The sequence below is a fragment of the Anopheles stephensi genome, chromosome 2 (assembly GCF_013141755.1).
Source record: "Anopheles stephensi strain Indian chromosome 2, UCI_ANSTEP_V1.0, whole genome shotgun sequence".
Taxonomy (NCBI): domain Eukaryota; kingdom Metazoa; phylum Arthropoda; class Insecta; order Diptera; family Culicidae; genus Anopheles; species Anopheles stephensi.
The window spans coordinates 7,203,493-7,223,062 of record NC_050202.1 but is presented as its reverse complement, the minus strand read 5'-3'; the positions used below and the strand labels follow the sequence as shown (position 1 = coordinate 7,223,062).

Genomic DNA, 19,570 nt, shown 5'->3' with positions numbered 1-19,570 from the left:
GATAGGGATGAGAAGATGCCTTCGGTGATGAGCTTTTCGCGATATGTACGTGCTAAATTAGACGGAATAAGTTCGTTGTGAAGGCGATAGGGATGCACCTTATCGTTCCATTCTCTGCAGAAGCCAACTAGCGTGCTGGGTTGAATTAAATTTGACACACTTAAATGATCGATTCGTTTGCGATGTAGAAAGAAAACCCTGATGCAAGTTTAAATGAATTTTCCAAAAGACGGTGACTCCAAGCTAATTAAGCTAAAGGCATGGAGATAGCACCCAGAAAAGGCGTCTTAATAACAACGATAGCGTAAGCCTCCGATAAGCCGATGTAAATAATCGATTTACAACCCTTGACACACCGTATCTTTTCGTAACCGAACTCGCCGGCTCGGGTGTGAAGGTCAGTGGGCCAGACTTTACACAACGAAGCTCAGCTCGTTCCCTAATCCGCCCCACAGGTGCGCTTGTCGATGCACCAGAAAAGCGTCCGTTTCGGGAGCCATCCGCAACGATCGCTTCCTCGACTAGTTTTGTGACCGGTGACCGTTTTATCATCCGATGACCGTGAAAACGATCTAACCCCAGCGCTTGAAGCGGCTCGATCGATCGACGCTTCCCACCACCCAACCACACTGTTCGATGAGCTGAGTCGGGCATCAAGTGTTTGCCCGACCGACCGAACCTGGCAAGCCGTTAGACGAGCCGCGTTCAGTTTCGCGTTGATCGTCGCGCGCTAATGAACGTTTGCAATCGAACGCTTGGGGCCGTTTGTGCGTGGTACGGTGGCGAGAAATCGTCCATCGGTGGATAGAGTGTCGATAAAGTGCGTGCGTGATCGTGTGGTGGAATAACAGTGAGTGAGGCTTCTGTGGAGAGATTAATCCGCAGAAAAACCAGCTGCGTAATGTGACGAGATAGTGAAAGATGGTGTACGATCACACGATCTCAACATAAATCCTACAATATTGCACCGAGAAATCGGAAAAGAAAACATTAAACAGCAATTTATCATGGAGGGTTCGTCGCTTGCCAAACGCAGCTCGCTCGTTGAAGTCTTTCGTTTTCCAATCCTTTCCCAAAGCGCGATAAAGATCCGATTTTAAAATTTTAACAACAAATCGTGCTACCAAATCAGCCCCCGAAAGCGGTTGCACCTACCGACTTACGACAGCTGGGCTGGCGAAACGTGATTCGATGCCAAAAATGGAACCATATTTCGTATGTTAACAGCATCAAAACGCTCGATCGCACCGGAGAAGCTTCTCGACTGTTTTTTGTGCGATGGCCAGGCACGGCCTAGGTTCCGGCGATATTGAACTAATTTCATCAACACCCGGTCGGCTGGCTGATGAAAACGAAATGCCACACAGCCGTGCCCACACGCTTCGGCGATCGTTATGTTTAGTCAATTCCGCAGTGCAACACAAACACGCGTGTATCAAATTCAGAGAGGAGAAAATAGTGCCGGATCGTTCGCAGTGATCGTTCCACGAAAAAGTGCACCACGGAGCTGCAAGTTCGATGTCAAGCTGCAGTTAAGGGGTCGAGGCCTCAATGGGGAGGGGTTTCACTCCGCGGTCACTAAGTTACGACAGCACCAACCATCTTAAGCAGGGTTCGCTCGTCCTGTTGCTAATCGATGTCACACGATTGGGACAGCTGACATTGAATCTTCCGCTGCGGCTGCTGCTGCTTCTCGCCGCTGGCAACAACTCAGTACAATGTGTGTGTGTGCGCGCGCTCGGTCGTGACACTGGCTGGGCAAACTGTTGTTGCTGTTGTGTTTTCCACTTTTGTTTTGATCTCTTTGACGAACTCTTTGTGCGTGTGTGTAATACTCGTGAACGATCGGGTTGGTTTCGGTGTTTGCCTTCACGGTGACTCCGACCGGGGAACCGACGCTTTCAGTGTCACCGCCGTGAGAGTGGGCCTTTGTTTTGATTTCTTTTTTTTTTTGCACCGTTACCTTAAAGCTGCTAACGGATTGTTAATGCCCGATGGATGAGCTGAGATGAAACGTTATAAGTACCGTTGTAGTAAGCGGGCTTTAAGAACGAGTGATTCAGATGGGAATCGATTTAGGCTAGCTATCTTGGGCAAGCAAGAACTGAAGAGGAAGTAGCCTTAGTTTGCAAGCAAATTGTAGTACAAATAGCGAACGATTAGCTCACGAGAAGCTACCATTTTATGCGAGGATAGCAATTTTGATACGCGGCGTTCAGTCTCCAATTAAAGTTCCCACCGCGTGCCTACCGCGTTCACCATCAACCTCAGCGGGGTCAGCATGCGTGACGTTTGATTTGTGTGTTTTTTTTATTCAGTTCTGTTTTCGAAACTGCTCCAAAAACGTGTCCAAATCGTGCCTTGGTTTGGTAGCTATTTGTTAAATGGACCATTACATGTGCAATCATTTGCTTATCAACCTATCAAACTAAGCCAGCAAATTGGTGGATCATTTTCGAGCGCGATCATACGCTCCAGTTGATTGCGAATATTTTTTAACAGTAGAGAAAACCGGGAAAAATCTGGAAACCAGGGCGATGTAAGTGGGCCTCTTCCTTTACCAGATTTTTTTTTCTGAATGATAAGTCTGCAGACATATTTCAGACGGTTCAGAAGCCCATAAATCATGTTTAAGAATTCGTTCTTTGATCCATATTTTCCCAACCTCACAAACAATCACGCTCGCTGTCAGGAGACTCCCCAGCACAAACAATAAGCGTACACAGGGACCGGACGATTTATTGCGGATAAAATAGTGTATGAAATTTCGCCGACACACCGAACCAACCCGGACTGCAACCAACTGCAGTCCTGCAGTTCGTTCGCGTGATCAGCTGTTTCAATAGGGTGCGCTTGTCTATCCACGTCACCGGCTGACTGACGACCACCACCACCGTGATTGCAGTGTGCTCCACACACACGCACACACACATTTGATGCATCAAAGCCCTGTGCTCCGGGCTTTCTGCAGGAAAGAAATTTATTGGACGCCACCAAGACGCACCGACCGACCGAACGGTGTATTGATTTTGGAAGCTTCTGCCCCGGTGGTGTTTAATTTTGGGTTCTCTCGTTTTTTCTTCCAGTAGAAAGTGTGCAGTGAAAACACACACAACCCCAACGGTGTGTGCGGGCGCGAAACGCCATCAGCGAGTGTGGTATCCTTGTGAAGTGAAGTGTCCCGAATTAGGTCCCGTTCGAGTGCGTTTTCAATTTTTCCGTGCTAAAAAAGAGCCAGCTGGCACCGGAACCGGAACGGAACGGAAAAAGGCTGCCGTACGATGGTGCTGAGCGAAGGACAGCTGGCACTGTGCACCGTGTTCACCCTATGGTTGGGTAAGTTACAGTTTTCTATCGAAATTTACGGCCGTGTGCTTGCGTTACGGCCAAACTGGTCGTGATCGTGACGGATGATGGCCCTCTTTTCGTGTGAAGTGCACCTGCCTGCCTTTATTACAAACAGAATCGATTGTTTAAAATACATTTCTCAAACAACGAGGGTATTGAACTTACCGAAAAGGACATTTCTGGTGCTCTTGCCCAATCATCTCTTCGTGCAGCTTACGGAGCAAATCGAACGCCACTCGAAAACTCTTAAGAAACGTACGTTGACCCAACCCAGTACTCAGTGGCCTTAAGCTAGGCAAACACACCACGGTAGTCGTTACAACAGCACCGTGGCCGCCGTAAACTGTGTCAACCGATATGTCAACCGGTGTGCCGGTGCTGTGTCCTGTCAAGGTGTGTGTGTGTGTTTTCGCGAGTGAAAAATCGGTACCGTATGTTTGTGTGTTTGCTTTCAACTACAAACTTATCCACCTGTCCACCATCGGGAAAAGGGGTGGGTTTGTTTGTGGTGCTTTGGGTCCGTTTACCTAACGGATGGGCTAGTAAGGTTACATCTTTAAGTTGCAACTTATCCTTATCTTAAGGCCTTTACAATGATGCCGATGCAGCTATAAAAAAAATCTCTGTAAAAAATTATTTAAAAAAATGAAATTCTACTGCTGACCTAATTAAGATTACTAAGTTATTGGCTATTGAAAGCATCAAGGTCCCCAGAGATACTTAAAGGGCAGGCTACATGATGCGATATGTCGATCGGCAAAAAGGGAAGGACATACAAAAATTTACGTCAAAAACATCGCGGCTCATCTACCCGCTACCCCGTTTAGAGCACTTCATGCTATCTCTCTCTCTTGACCCAAAAACTACCATGGCAACGCATAGCAAGTGACAGAGAGGGCTGAGAGAAGCGAAATCTTTCCGAGATTTTAGCTCGAGAAGGCGCAATCTTGTTGCCGTATAGATTTCGCATATCCCCCCATTTTAACCGAAATCTTTTTGGCATCTCGCATCATATAGCCCGGGCTTCACAAAAAAATCTGTCACACAGAGAAGGTGAGGTGATTCTGATGGGATCAAGCCCTATTTATTTTTATTCTAATAGAACGGCCTGGTCGTATTGCTTAAAACTAATATAAAGATGATTCTCGCTTCATTTCAGGAGGGAGTCATTTCCGAACCGTGAAAAGGCTCCTTATTCCGGATATGCTCTGTTGAACCAAGCCCTATTACTTTCAAGAAAACTCAGACTGTCTATAAATCTCAGAGATCTATGATTTAAATCTCAATCCAAAGCCTGTATAGCGTCGGGAGAAGCGAGATATAAGGACTTTGAGTAGAATAAACACTAATAGAGGTTCGGCAGCAGTTAATTTCCAACCTGAGGTTCTGGTTACTGTGAAATTTTCAAAGTTTTTAAATCATCATCATTGTCATAAAAAAGAGAAGTTCAAACCCTTAAATCCCCCATGATTTGGAGCGAAACAGACTATACTAAAGTCTGTAGCAATTTATTACGCGCTAATGTAGATTTTACTACAGGAAATTGTTGTTGTTTCGAACTGCTACACACAAAGTAAACACAAAAAGGAAGATTAATAATGCACTGAAGCATAATTAATCAAGTCAGTTTTCGCTTTTTCTACCTTCTACCTTCCACAAAAAGCCACAGCCTTGGTGCTCTTTTCCGTGGAGATTCCACTTCACTCACATCGCAATCGTACGGAACAGATTCGATCTTGACCATCGAACACAATTGCTCCGTCACGAATTGACGAAAGCCACCTACCCTCCGACCCTGAACGATCACTCGGAGCGCACCGCTTCTGAACGATCCGGTTGCGATCGACGATGCATCGGCCACACTTCCTGCAGTTTATGTAACCGGTCCGAATGCGAACAACAATTGTCCGCTCCATGCACACACTACACGCATAGTTAGAGGGTAAAGTTTTGCCGGTACTCCTTCTAAACCTTACCAACAAACCCCTGTCTAGCCCTGACCCCTTTGTGCCCGTAAAATGCGTCCGTTAAGAACTCCCAACGACTCGAAAGCACCGATCGAAATTGAGATGCGAGAAAATGATGGTGAAAAGTTGTATGTGTGTGGAAAAGTGGCAACCGTGTTTTATTGCGTTAGCGCCTGCTCTCAACACACACATATTCGCTGCCGTGTCTCGAGGCAGACGACCAAATTCCCTCGGCTCACATCTTACGCCGGCCGGCAGAAGACACTAATTGGTGATTATCAAATTACTAATTCAATAAGTAGTACGGTGCGGCTCGGTGTTGGCCGATGCTGGATAGCACGATGGCGATGGCTGTGGTAAGCATGCTGCGCATACCACGCTGAGGTCGAGCGATGCTTTGTGATGGTAGCAGTTGTTGTTGCCACGTCTACGTCTCGGTAAGGGCATTTGATAACCCTGGACGGGGGGGAAAAAAGTACAATAATTTGCAAAGCATCTCAAAAGGTTTTCTGCTTGTGCAAAATCATTCAACCGTGAAGCATTGGTGATAGTATGTTATTAAGCCTATTGGATTTGTAATTGTCTTGGTTTAATCCTATGCGATACCGAGAATTGATTCAATAATGACAATAATGAAGAGTTAGAAAGAGACCTTACTAATGGTTTGCTATAATGCTATAATCTAATTTGAAGATACTCAGAGCTTTGAGCAGTGATTCTTTTAAGAAGCGACTCAATAAAGGGAACATTCATCATAGACTTTTTGTTTAAAGACCTAGATTTGAAGTTCATTCCAATAATAAACCGAAAAAATCTTCAAATGAAACCCTGATCTAACAACTAAAAAGGCTCCCAGAACGATCAAATCCTCCAATAGAGCTTTCAATCAAAAGTTTGAGCCGAGAATCCCTTAAATGTTCCGAGTCCCCCCCTCCCGATCCGACACCGGCGAAAAACCGGGCAACCTGTAACGCTTGCCAACCTGTGACTTAAATGGTCTAATTAGTAACCACCCGAAAAGCATCCAAACAATTCCCACTCGCCGCGCACCACCATTATTTTTCCCGGCGATAACGGCAACATGTGTCATTATTCTGTGTCCTCTTACTAAGTCGAGTAATCAGGCTCGAGTGTCGAAAAAAAGAAACAAAAAACCCCGCCTGCGATGGGGGTTTGCACTGATTAGCAAACACGTGGTAAACTTCTACTTCTATTAGGCAAAAGAGACAAACCCGAGCGATAGTTAAAAAGGACAACTCCCTTTGCTAAAATCACGCCATTCGCGCTACCACACGCACACGCCACACGGGAGAAAGCCGCCCCGATTCTGTCCTCACGAGCGTTATTTATGGTGCCCATTTTGAACCCAAACGAACGAGGAATCTCCGCTCTTGGGCGAATGTTTCGTCGGCACGCGACATACCGCTGGTGGTGGTGGCCGTTAGCGTTCGCAGGTGGATGGTTGTAATTACTTACGGGTACGGGTGTGTGTTGTGTAGGCTAAATACGTTATCGTTTTTCGATTTCGTACCCGTCTGTCTGGCCGGATCAAGGCGGGCTAACGCACGAACCGTTACGGTAGCGTTACAAAGGTGACGACATCGATGACGATGTTCGCATGTCACCTGTCCGTTTTAGTGATGGCCGGCATGAAATCGCACCGGTACGGTGGTTGGTCTAAGCGTTGCTTACACTGTGTGCTAGCGCTGTGATCTATTTACGTGCTAAATGCAATTTAGTTACAGAGATTTGGCAAGAAGCAAGCGACGAAACTAACAGCGTATTGGCACGTGGTGTACTAATTACTTAGACCAATGAATTTAATTAAAAAGGCAGTTAAAAGTTTCATAAAAAGTCAAATAAATAAGCCATCTAGTAGGCTTGCTAACATCCACCTCAATCCGTCTCCCCCAGCTTAGCAAGCAGCCAACAGTGTTTCCATGGTGAAATGCCATGCCTACCGGTTCGAGCATGAAGTTCAATGTCAAACGCCCGACCGCCAAGGCCCTGATCGAGTTAAAACAACTAGCAAAACAGTGAGACAAAAGCGCGGCGATCGAGCCAGTATGCGCAACCACTGTGCACCCCGAATGCATGCTCCGATCGACCTTCGCGAGCTGGCCGGGTGTTGCTAATGTTGCACGCCGCTCATGCTCATTCACACTTTACTAGGTCGTTGTATTTATTTCTTCCCCCTCAACAGTCCATGCGATCCTCTCATTACCGGTGCAGTGGAACAGTCGAAGCGAAACACGGCGTTGGAGGGTTATAAATAAGTGCTAGCAAGCATGTTGGAATGATTTCAGTGCATTAATTGATTGTACCGAGCATACAAGAGCAAAAAAAAGTGGTGCATTCTTATGCTAAGTGGCTAAGAAATGATTGGTACAAAAATAGAAATCCTTTAGCATCGAGCTCGTTGACACATACCTTAGCTTCGTAGAGGTCAAGTAGAGCAGCAGTTTATTATGATTAGCAATTATCTTGTGTGTGTGTTTCTTGGAGTCTTATCATCTAGATTGAGCCTTCAGGTCAGTAGGACTCGATCGATTGATTCCGCGTAACTACGCCTCTGATTTGCTACCATTAAACACAGCATCACAATGTCTGAAGTGACTGTACAATCCGCGGTCTTGAAATCCGTGTTACGCGATTCAATTTTTAAAAACAAACACACGGACGGATAGCCTAAAAATAGCCCTTTTTTCCCTTTACTACCACTGTCAATGTGATTGGTATATATATTTTCTACCCGGCCCAGAAAGTCATTACCAGTGTCCGGCAAATGGCACTCCAAAGCCAGAGAAGCACACCGAAGCCCAGAGTCAATCAGCGTCCACTTGCGATTGGAACAAGGGTCAGTGTCCGCCTGCTAACCTACCGATCACACTTAACCCCGTAACATGCGTCCTGCTTATCGTCCTGCGGCAGTCTGTGTGTTACTAGGGGGCCACGTCACCATTTACTAGCGCAGCACGTGAGTATACGCGTGACTGGACCGGGTGGACTGTGGCGGTTAAATAACTTGATTGATTACATTAATTGAACGCCAAACTAATGGTGCTGGCAGCGGGCGTTGTCGATGATTCGTTCGTTAGCGCACGTGAGATTCCTGGCAAACAGAAGAAAAAAACCCCTGGACCGTTATGACGTTCAAGCGGGGGGGGGGGGGGGGGGGGGGGATGGGGTCACGCAGTATTACTGGTGGAATTAGTGTCAGATTCGAGCAACGGGTTTCAAGGACACACCGAGCAAGCTCAATTTCGACGTAGAATTATGGGCAATTATTTTTGGAGATTAGAATTTTGGATTTGGAGAAGAATTGAGTTTTATAGCAAATAATTATAGCACACGGTTTCTTATAGCAAACTAATCTAAGTCTCCAAGTGTCGACATTTTGTGCCTTTGACATTTGTTTGCGTCGTCCATTATCCAACCAGTAGACTTTATTTCTCATATCGGTGGAGCCGTAATCTTGATTACAACTAACCCCTTTCTTTCGGTACTACTTTCGGTGACCCAACCGAACGCTTGATTACTTATCGACTTTAAGACTCGGTCAGGCTGGCCATCCACACCAAACCAGAAGGTGTGTGAGCGGCAGTACTCAGCGACGACTGTATACTCAACTAAAATTCTCATTGTAATGCTAAAGAAATCGATCGGCCCCATTCTCGGTTACCTAATGCTTTATATAATACCATCACCAACCAACCAACCATCCAACCGCCAGGAAGGAAGAGCGCCAAAAATCCGTCCGCTTCGTTTACCTTCGCTGTTTTTAGTCAACCTTGGAACGGTGCTGGAAAGGAAACTGATATACACCTCCGCTGCCAGCTTTTTACCATCATTATTACGCTCCAGCACAGCAAGGCCCAAGGAATTGATTGATTAAAGAAATCCCATTTGTCTACTGGCATGGCGCCGAATAGTGGGCTGGACGGAACGCCCGGAACCCGGAACAACAACAAAACCAGCTTCATCATTTCGTCACATTTGATCGTGCCTGCTTCTACCGGTACGAGCTGGCTGATAGGCCCCCGGTGCCTTGGTGTGTGGCATCCGACTGCACTGGGTTTTCTCCCAGACACCTAGACACCTCCGTGACAAATGAGCTTATGTCGCGAGCCACGTCCAGCGCTCGTCCTTACCGGACCAAACAGCTCGAGTTAATTTATCTTCCGAAACCGAACACATCACACCCTTATTTGCGTGTTTTGTGACGTTCCTTTGGAAAAGTCTCCACCTCAAGGACGGGACCGGATTTGGGGAGCCGGGCCGACATTTTCCGAAGGGCCTCCAATCCTGTGGGAATGTTTCGCCCTTCCTTTCCCGTACCGATCGAATGGCCGATCTCGGACTCTGGACTGGTAGTCGTAATTTCTCTTATCCTAAATCTTCGCCAAAGTTGACCTTTGGTAAAACGGGCCACATACGTATCCTTCATTTCTGATTAGCAAAAGGTCTTATTAGCTACTCTGCCACTAGAGCCAGCAATGGCAGAAATCGCTCCTCGCTCGAAAATCTTTCGCCTGCCTTAAGAACACGGGAAGAATCGGAAGAAGTCGGCAGGCTGGCCGCTCGTGATTGCGACATGGCGTGTTTGATAAACATTTAGCCCTCACGGTTGGCCACCGTGCGGAATGTACCGAGGGGGAAACGACACACAACCGCTTTGGCGAGCTAAGTTTGACTGATGCCGAAATTTGTAACACACTTTCCTCACTCAACCCGAAGACGGACGGAGGAAATCTAATGGTCGAAAAAAAGAAAACTTTCCCAAAATCCCAAATTCCGAAGAAGAGAGAGAGCGCACCCGCCCGGAACAGATCGTTCCACGCACGTGCGGAAGTAATTTGGAAATGGAGCGTGAAAGTGTCCATTTCCTGGTGATGCGTTGTCTGGCTGCAACTGTAAGAATCGGGTTAACTGTTCACCAGTGACACCAAACACCGGGCCTGCCACGTTCGTACCGCTTTAAATGGTGATAAAGGACCATTTTGAGCTTTTGCGCTCATCGAACGCTGGCCGGGGGCACGTCGAGACACGTCACCATAATGTCATAATTAGCGGTAAATCCTGTATGGAACGCGATGACGCGCTTGGAGTTTCACCCCAGAACACTCGATGACTGCCCAAACCGCCGTCCGGCGACCGAAGGGGTTGGAATTGAAGACGATTACTCTAAATTGCGTCCTACGCAAACGAAATGTGAGGTACAAACGTGCCTCAAGGAAACCCGTACGGTGAGCAAATATTTGCAAACTCGTTGTTTGCTTTCGAAATGGACCAGCAAACCGGATCGAAAACGGCCGCTGAGAACTTGTGCCTGATTGTCGGTGTAGACATGGTTGAAAATCGTTCCAACTACACTGACCCACATTGACCCAAATATTTTGTTATGTTTGGTAAAGGCATTCCGCACACAAAATTGCTTATAATATTGATAATTGACTACTTTGGATCTAAATTGGATTGGATGTGAAGTAAACGCCCAATCGGAATGTGCTTCAATTTCGACGCTCAATTTGGCAACACTGCTTTGACTTTGACCCATCAGCACTGCATTCGGGTGTGCGATTTTATCGACGAAGGACGATTTCCGTCGCAATACGTTACTAGGAAAAATGGCCGCCCCAGCCAACCTGGCACGTACCTTTCTGGCGTCGCCAGTCCTGCCACCAACGTACACCCAGACAGTCGCTTTCTGGCACAAAAACTCCTCACGGGAGACACGTGATTTCCGGTTGTGCAGTTCGTGCCAACTCGTGATTGAGGATGTCCGTAACCGGTTTACCGGTTCGTGCTGTCCATCGAATCGCCCTGCCCCAGCCTTTGGCGCGCGGCTAAACGTTTGCCCACAGAACACCGAACGAGCGAGAAAATTGACCCTACCACCCCCACCCCCCCCCCCCCCCCCCCAAACCGAATCCGGCGAAGCGAGTTACAAAATGACTAATTTCACTCGAACAACAAACAACGACGAACAGTCGGACGGATTCACCTTGACGGTGGCTGGCCGGGCCGGGCTCGGGCGCTGCTTTACCGGCACGGCACGGAGATGTACGACGGTGTAAAATTAATTTGCATATCGGAAATCGTTAAGCTTCACGCCAAAACGTTACCCCGGGCATTGGGTTGTCCTGACGGTGGGAAGCAGAAGAAAGCGGCAAAGGAAGGAAATGCGCCTCTTTCCGGGGCAATGCGCTAGTAGTTTTTCACGACCAGTGCATTTCAGTGACAAAACCGGGTAGATTGACCTGTGGGTGGGATCATTTTTCACACTCCATTAGACGATGGGTGATAAAAATAACTGTGATGGCTTGCTTTATTTAACAACAATGGGAGAACTATTGTCGGTGCTTCAAACAGAGAAAAATGTCGAAAATTGTTGAAGTTTCATAAATAAAAAAACAAGACAAGGTATTAATGAAATCATTTAAGTGGTTTGAATTTCATCTAAATAGAATTTGGACTGAGATTCAAATCCCATCTGGATCGTCTCCCCGTAGTGAGGACTGACTACCCAACTACGTAGTATCATTAAGTCTAGTATGCCAGAAATGCCAGGCATGACCTTAAGAGGTCGGTAGGCTAAAGAAGAGGAAGGTAAAATAATCGAAACGAATTAGGTCCAGTGGCCGATAGCAATGTCGGTCTCCACACGGCAGGACAGGGGCACAAATCTCATCTAGACCGCCTGATGTTTTACGAGGGTACGTAAAACTGACCCTTTAGCTGCTAGCAAAACCTAGCTACGGTGAGCCAACAATGGTCAAGTCCTGTCGACATTGTTGTGCCAAAAAAGAAGGGGAAGAATCAAATTGCATCACAGAAAAAGTTTAAAAAATTACTCTCGACAAAGATCCATAATTCCCCTTAAATTGTAACCAAAAATACAAGAGAACAATATAAATTAAGTAGCCTGTCACCCATCAACGTAGAAGCTCAGATTAGTTTCAAAAACCTTATACGAAAGAAACAGATTCACGCTGTATTAGACAAGACGATGCAAATATGCCCATAAAATTGACAAAAATAGGGAAAAAATCATCTAAAATGATACAACATTGCAAGTAAACAGGAAAAATTGTGTAAATGTATCTTGTATAGTAAATAAACCCAAACTGAAGCAATGTTTATGAAATTAGACAAGAAAAAATGAATTTAATCATTGATCGAAAAAAGACACTAAATTGAAATAACTAAACAAATAGGTAAATAGAAGAAACCAATAGTTAGTTAAAAAAATATTTAAAGAATTAAAAGATCAGATAAGTAAAGGAAGAAAACCAATTTAAAAAATTGTGTAAAATCTGAGAGTTTACATCAAAATTCATATTCAATATCACAACAACGAACCAACACAAATAGAGAGAAAAATGCATAAAAGCTACAAAAAAAACCATTTAAAAAATAAATAATTTATATCTCCTCTGGAAGAAACCCAAATAGGAGCAAAATTTGCATAATACTGACCAATCCGACCTAAATAAGCCTTCGGAGCGCACAAAAACGAATTAAAAGAAAAGCCTAATGCAACACCAAAGAACTACAATTTCCGAAACACCAAATCATAAGAAAAATGAAGGCTCGTTCACATGCATGCACTGATGCACCGCAAAACCCTATCTGCAAAAACCACCAAAAACCAGGATAAGCAAACAGAAATGCATCGCTTTTCCCCCTTTACCTACAGACCTACGCTATGCTTTTTAGTTCTATCTCCAGATCTAATGAATCGCACCGATGGCAAGCGACAAACTCTTTCCAGAGGTTTCAGCGCTTCGGTTACGCTCTATTTGTTTGGCTTCCTTCCTCTATCTCGAGCCGGTACTTTGGGGCGCTGAAAGCTGAGCAAAATCTAGGTTAAGAATTCATCTCTGAGGCATCTCCGGCCAACCGGGTCGAAGCAAAAACCACGGCTGGCAATAAGCCACACGTTCTGCCTGACTTTGTCGTTCCTCGAAATGCATATTCTGTACACCGAGCGATTCCGCACCGTCCCTCCGTTATCCTTCACCTCCCTTCGGTTGTGTCCCTATTGTTATGGTGACAAGTTCTTCTGACAGCCATTTCGTGTTCGGGAAGGTTTTTTCGGCCCTTTCTTTATTAAGCATATTTCTCGTGCCCGAGGTTTCCTTTACATTCGCTTCACTCCGTCAAGGGGGAAAAGGGTGCCCTCGGGAGACATTTGGCTGTCCACATATTTCCGTAATGCATTTTCCATCAGCGTACCGTACACACAAGCATTCCGAAAAGCATCCCCACCAACGTCAGTGTCCTGTCAGTAGCCGTGTTTTTTTTTTTTGGGGTAGAAGGAGTTTTCTTTCTGGTGGCCCACTTCCGGGGAACAAATTTCCGAGTGACAAACAAAACGATGTCACCTGGTAAAAGGAAGCGAGAGCGGGAGCGGGTTTGGTGTCATGTTGGCGACATGTTTTCGATAGATTGTGACGTTTCGACAATCGGCTGTCAAACCCGGGACGAAAACCCGGTTGATGGTTGGGTGGAGTGCATTTTAGTGACGGAATATGAAAGGTTCCTATCGATCAATTAATTATGTTACACGATCCGGCCATGGGGTACGGTGGAAAAAATTGAAAGCAAAAGTATGTTCGTCAAATGATTTTTCAATCAGCAGTTGGTTGACTAATTTGCCTTTCAAATGCTTTGAGGCGAACGACTGATTTTGCTAAGGATGATTGATTAGGATTACTATTGGAAATTATTATTTTTTTCTCCTACTATTTGTCCTATTTTTCTTATATACTTTTTTGAATCTTTATTTTCTATTTGCTGCATCATATTTTTCCTTTCCTTGTTGCTGTTCTTTCCTCTATACTCTATTCCCTTATTTCATTTTTTTGTTTACTTCTCATTGTGTTTTACTTCTGTTTTACTATAGTCTTAGTTTATTCAACATTATGTTTCTATTCTATTTTCTTTCTGTTTCTATTCTTATGTTTTACTTCAATGTTTATTTAATTTTGTTTCAGTTTTATTCAGTTATTTGAATGCGTTTTGTACTCTTTATGCTTTTGTTTTCCTTATTTATTCCTATAAAGCTATTGTATTTAATAATTCTATATATTCTGATTGCATTTGGGTAATTTTATTTCATACTTGTCACTATTTACTGCGTGTCTTAGTACTTTCTACTAGTACTTTTATTATTCTTTTGCTTTCAGTCCTTTTAGAGTGTTCACTTATTCTGCTTTTATACTGCGACTTGTAGGGTTGTACTAGGGAACTTATGGATTTTTTCCCCATTTTTGTTCAATTAGAATACTTTTACCACGATTTTTTGTCATGTTTCATTCAAAGTATTTTATTCTTCTAAATTGCCTAGCTTTTTCACGTCAAAAAATAAAAATAATTTCCCCTTCCCAAAAATAATTCCAATTTAAGGTCACGTAATTAATTTTATCTATTCACTTCTATTGAGTGGAGAAGAAGAAAAATCGCCCTTTTCAGATTTTGCCGTCACCCGACACCGTACTATCATATTTCCACCCGACACAACAACAACAACAAAAACCTCCGCCTCGATCCAATTTTCCTATCCCATCAGGTGGAAAATAATAAAAAACGACACCACCGTTACTCGCGTCGCGTTTTCGGGCGGTTTCATTCCTCATTAGCTAATGGAACAGAGTGACATTTTGCCTTCCTTGACCATCATAAATGAGCTGGGTGTGGGACCGAAACCATAAAAATCGGCGCGAATGAAAATGGGGCGTTCGGTAAAGCGCGGTAAAACAAATGCCCGTGAACCGTTGTATGAGAAATGACCTCAAATCACACCGCAGCAAACAGCAAACAGATGATTTTGCAATGATTTTTTGAGCCCGATTTCACGCACATCTGATCGGTAGTGGCAGACGGGACACACATTACCCTCTTAAGAGATATTATCGTGCGTTATTAAAAGTTCATTAAAATTAGAGTTTTATTCTACCACCCAAAACACTAAATGAAATTCCCATTTGTCTGCTCCAATTTCAGGCGGTCTACCGTTGATGTACTCACCAGCTCCGCGCGGTGACTGTGATAATTGCTGTCCCATAAGAGAACCAAAGGATATACAGTTTTTCCTTTTCACAAGGTAATACGAGCGACCGTCCGTAAGCTTTAAATCCGACAGTATTCACCAGTAAACCGTTTCGTTGGCACACAGAGAAAACCCGGACACCGGTGACACATTGTTCGTGTCGGACAAGAAGCACCTGCGGGCGTCCCACCTGAACCGCACCAATCCGCTGGTCATCTATCTGCACGGCTTCTCCGAGCGGGCACCGGGCGGTACCGGCGAAAGCAGCAAGCAGATGAAAGATGCGCTGCTGGCGGCGGACGACTACAATGTGGTGCTGGTAGACTGGAGCCCGCTGACCGCGCTGCCGTGGTACGTCAACTCGGTGCAGAATGGGCCGCGCGTCGGACGGTACATTGCCCGGTTCGTACGGTTTCTGGTGCTGTCCGAGTTTCCGCTCGAGAAGATACATCTGATCGGGTTCAGTCTCGGCGCGGAGGTGGCCGGATTTGCTGGCAAAACGCTCAACGAATGGGGTCTAAAGCTGCCTCGCATTACCGGTAAGTAGGCGGAAGGGGCTGGTCAAACAAACGGGAATGGGCAACTTCTCCCGCGAGTCTTTTTGCTCCTTTTTGGGAAGCTGGTACTCTTTAAACAAACAGCTACACAATGGCGCAACCGGGGGAAAGATGTGAGTGAAAATATAACGCTACCACAGCCAACGGGGACCGTTGCGAGGTTCATTATGCAAAACTTCCGACAGTGGGTAAACTTTTCAAAGTTGGCAAGAGCGGAGGAAAAAAAAGCAATGTGAAACTTTAAATCTTGCTACAATGTTTTACGATGGTAGTATATGTAACAAAGTTCATCCTGTTCCGGTATGCAGGACATCGGCCCGGGACACGCGGCAAGGTTCAGTGTGTTCTTTTTCCTTGGAAGTGTACAAGCGTTACAAAACTCTGCTGTACGTTCCCATGAGAAGGTCCGCACTTAATAAAGCGTAAGAGCATATCCTTCTTTTTGCCATTATTCGATCGTCTATATGGCTGAAGAAAAGGATATATTTGGCGAGTCTACTAAGCAGCTCTTTGCACTTAGTACATTATAAAGGATGGCTTCCTTGGCACTTCAACGTCGTGAAGGTTTGGCCTACCGGTTGTGGCTTTCTGTGGCTTGATTTTACGCTCAAATGGATAGTCAGTCCAACGTGTGAGGAGGCGGTCTGGATGGGATTTGAACCCCGGTCCTGTTTTGTGGAGACCAACGCTGTTATCGCCTCGGTCACTCGACTGCCCCTTTAAAACCGAATTCAGAGGTAAATCATTCCTATAACTTGCTCGTCCGTTTTCCATAATTTCCGTGTAGCCCTGTTTATACTGTCTGCTTCACTCTTTCATTACATACTCTTTCTCCAGTAAATTCTAAAATTCTAAAAACTTAAATTCTATTTAAACAAAGAAAACGCAAACTAACCCTCAGAAAGAAGTTCGAAGCCAATTACAGTATTAGAAAATTATTATAAAAAAATTAAGTTACTGAAGAGGTAAACTATATTCGATTTCAAGTTAAATAGATAAAAAAATCCCCGAACCGATAAAATACAAGTCAAAGCGAAGGAATAAATAGTCTTTTTTTGCGTGAAACGCATTCCGACCAGCCAAAAGACTGTTCCCGCTCCTATCGATAGTACATAACATCGATCAATCATTAGTGTATGCTAACTATTCCTATTTTCGAAACCGCTAGACCTAGACCGTTCATCACAACCGAAATAGTTGCCTTTCGGGACGGGCAGCAAAAAGCAATACCATCGACGAATACAACCACGTCTCAGAGACCAGCAGTCCACCCTAACCTAAACCTAACCGCACTACATCATTGCTTGCTGGCGTGTCCTGCAGCCACCGACAACGACGACGTCTAACGCAAGAACGAACATTCATTTCCTCCCGAAAGGAAATGACGATAAAAATTTATACGCTATTTATTTATTGCCTGTGCTTTTCGACTGCTCTGCTGCTCAGGTCGAGAGGTCTCCCAGTAGTTGGCGACTCGAACGCGACGGTTAGCAATTCGTGGTCCACCAAACTACATCACCGTCCATCACCGTCAGACGGCTCGATCGGTTCGTCTCTCGTAGTGGATTCTCGAAGCACTCGCTGATAGTTTCTTGTGCTGTCTGGTTTGTCCCCATTTTCCTTGTGCTCTTGGGTGCACCTTTGTTCCGAACTCTTACTTAGAGCTTGTACGCGCTTTTGCCTCTAGCGAGCGCAATAAAAATACCTTCGAAGCACTTCGGCATGCCCATAAAACAAACTATGCTTCTTCATCATGGCCAAGAGCTCACCAGCTTCAAACGATCCAAACTTTTGCCGGGTACTATAAATCAATGCGAAGTATGCAATACGCGAAAATCGAACCCCACCGAGGCACATGTGTGTCGCGCACCGGGTTCCCAACAGCGGAAAAACCAAACCTCTAATGGCAATCATCTTACCCGGATAAAACAATAATACGGTGCCGCCGCGAACTTGTGACAGGCTGGCAGAGAGTTTGATTAATTGCACTACGATGCGATTGTCCTTGGGATAGTCCTTGAGGCTTTTGTTTTTATTTTCGTTTTTCCCTCTTTTTCTCGCTCCCCAGGTCTGGATCCGGCCTTCCCACTGTACGTGTTCGAGAAAGCTTCCCAGCGTCTTAGCCCGAAGGATGCGGAGTTTGTGGACGTCATCCACACGGACGGTGGCCTGCTGGGCTATCCGTGGCCACTCGGGCACGTGGACTTCTACCCGAACGGGGGTGTCCCGTTGCAGCCCGGTTGTGCCCAGCAGGAGCTGGCCAAGAACCGTTGGCTGGGTGTATTCATTGGCTGCAGCCATGCCCGTGCCTGGCAATATTTTGCCGAATCACTCACCCGACCCCAGGCGTTCTTGTGCGAGCGTTGTGAGCTGAACGAAACGACCGGTGGATCGGCAGCGTCACGATCGTCCCGGGACACGGGCAACTGCACCATGACGAAGGACGTGTTCATGGGCATGTACACCGACCGTACGCTGCGGGGACGGTTCTACCTGAGCACGAACCCGCAGCCCCCGTTCGGGAAGAACCTTATGCCGCAGGAGGCACAGCAACTGCAGAAACGACAGCTGCAGCAGCGAAAATCTTAGCATGCCAAAACCTGCGCCCAGCTTCCCGGTGGTACGCGGTGGAAGCCGGCGCGCACGATAGCGTTTAGGTAGGTTTTATGCAAATTAATAATAAATTTAATGTTTTAAACGACTCCACGGCCTATCTATTTATCGCTGACACAATCACGTAAGGTAAGGTAAGTCCGAGACCCGTTTGTTCCTCTTTTGTAAAATCTATTAATAATGTATCGTGCCCTCCGGACTTTCGCCCGATCCCAACTGGAGTGGCTTCCAAAAGCGCGGGTAAAAGGGTGCTTCCCAAAAGAAAACCACAACAAACACCACCGTTACCACATCGTAATGTACGCGGGCACCGATGGATCGGGGCTTTCCTTTCGCGCAGCACATTAACTAGGTGCTTGGGCGAGGTTTTTCTCTTCACCCAAGGCGAGGGTTGTTGGTGATCATTAAATTCTCAGCGATTTTTTTACCATCCTTAGTTTGTAGTTTGGGTTTATTTGGGAAAAGGAGTTGTTTGGAGCAGTCTTTTTTGCCCACGTATCCTTCATACCGTATTCCAATGTTTTGCTGCTCGTTTGCATCGCAAAATGTCCTCGTTACAAACGGGCTGGTTTACCCGGTTTTGTTTCATAATTTATGGCCAACCAATCGGGCTGAATGTATGTGATCGGGCTCGTGTGATACAGGCGGGAGCGCTGTTTCTCTTTACTGACACTCGGAAATGAGGTGTTGATAGGAGGTCGTTTAATAGAAAATTCATTGGAAAAACGTGGCACCTCGTTTACAGTGGCAGAAACCAAGGCAAATTGAGGAATTTGAGGTATTATTTTGTCTATTTATTTTCTGGTTGATGAATGGCGCGATGAAAAGTTCATTCTTTGTGGCATAATTTGCTTAGTAGACACTTTTATAGGAAAATTTATAGCATACAATGTTAAGTATCCGCTTCCATACGTTAAGTTTGCTATAAACAAGCTAAGAAATGTTTTCGAACAAAATTATCCTTTCTCACCCCTCAAAACACCCCCTAAATTAGAAGCAAAACACACAAATTAAGACAGCAAACACCACCA

The 19,570-nt window shown here is 45.5% G+C and overlaps 2 protein-coding genes across 9 annotated transcripts in view; one reads left to right on the top strand and one right to left on the bottom strand.

The window, feature by feature from the left end:
- LOC118507982 (collagen alpha-1(XVII) chain) overlaps positions 1-19,570 on the bottom strand; it is a 46,671-nt gene that overhangs the window by 13,579 nt on the left and 13,522 nt on the right. The window lies entirely within an intron of this gene.
- Positions 707-18,628, top strand: LOC118507983 (lipase member H). Of its 3 annotated transcripts, none has more exons than XM_036047348.1 (5): positions 707-926; positions 3,087-3,336; positions 15,324-15,423; positions 15,496-15,908; positions 17,995-18,628. In XM_036047348.1, the coding sequence occupies exons 2-5, from the start codon at positions 3,282-3,284 to the stop codon at positions 18,513-18,515; spliced, it is 1,089 nt and encodes a 362-aa protein (XP_035903241.1). In that variant the 5' UTR covers positions 707-926; positions 3,087-3,281; the 3' UTR covers positions 18,516-18,628. The 3 variants fall into 3 exon arrangements, with proteins under 3 accessions (XP_035903241.1, XP_035903240.1, XP_035903242.1); XM_036047347.1 differs by having other exon boundaries at positions 722-850; XM_036047349.1 differs by having other exon boundaries at positions 728-850; positions 3,090-3,336.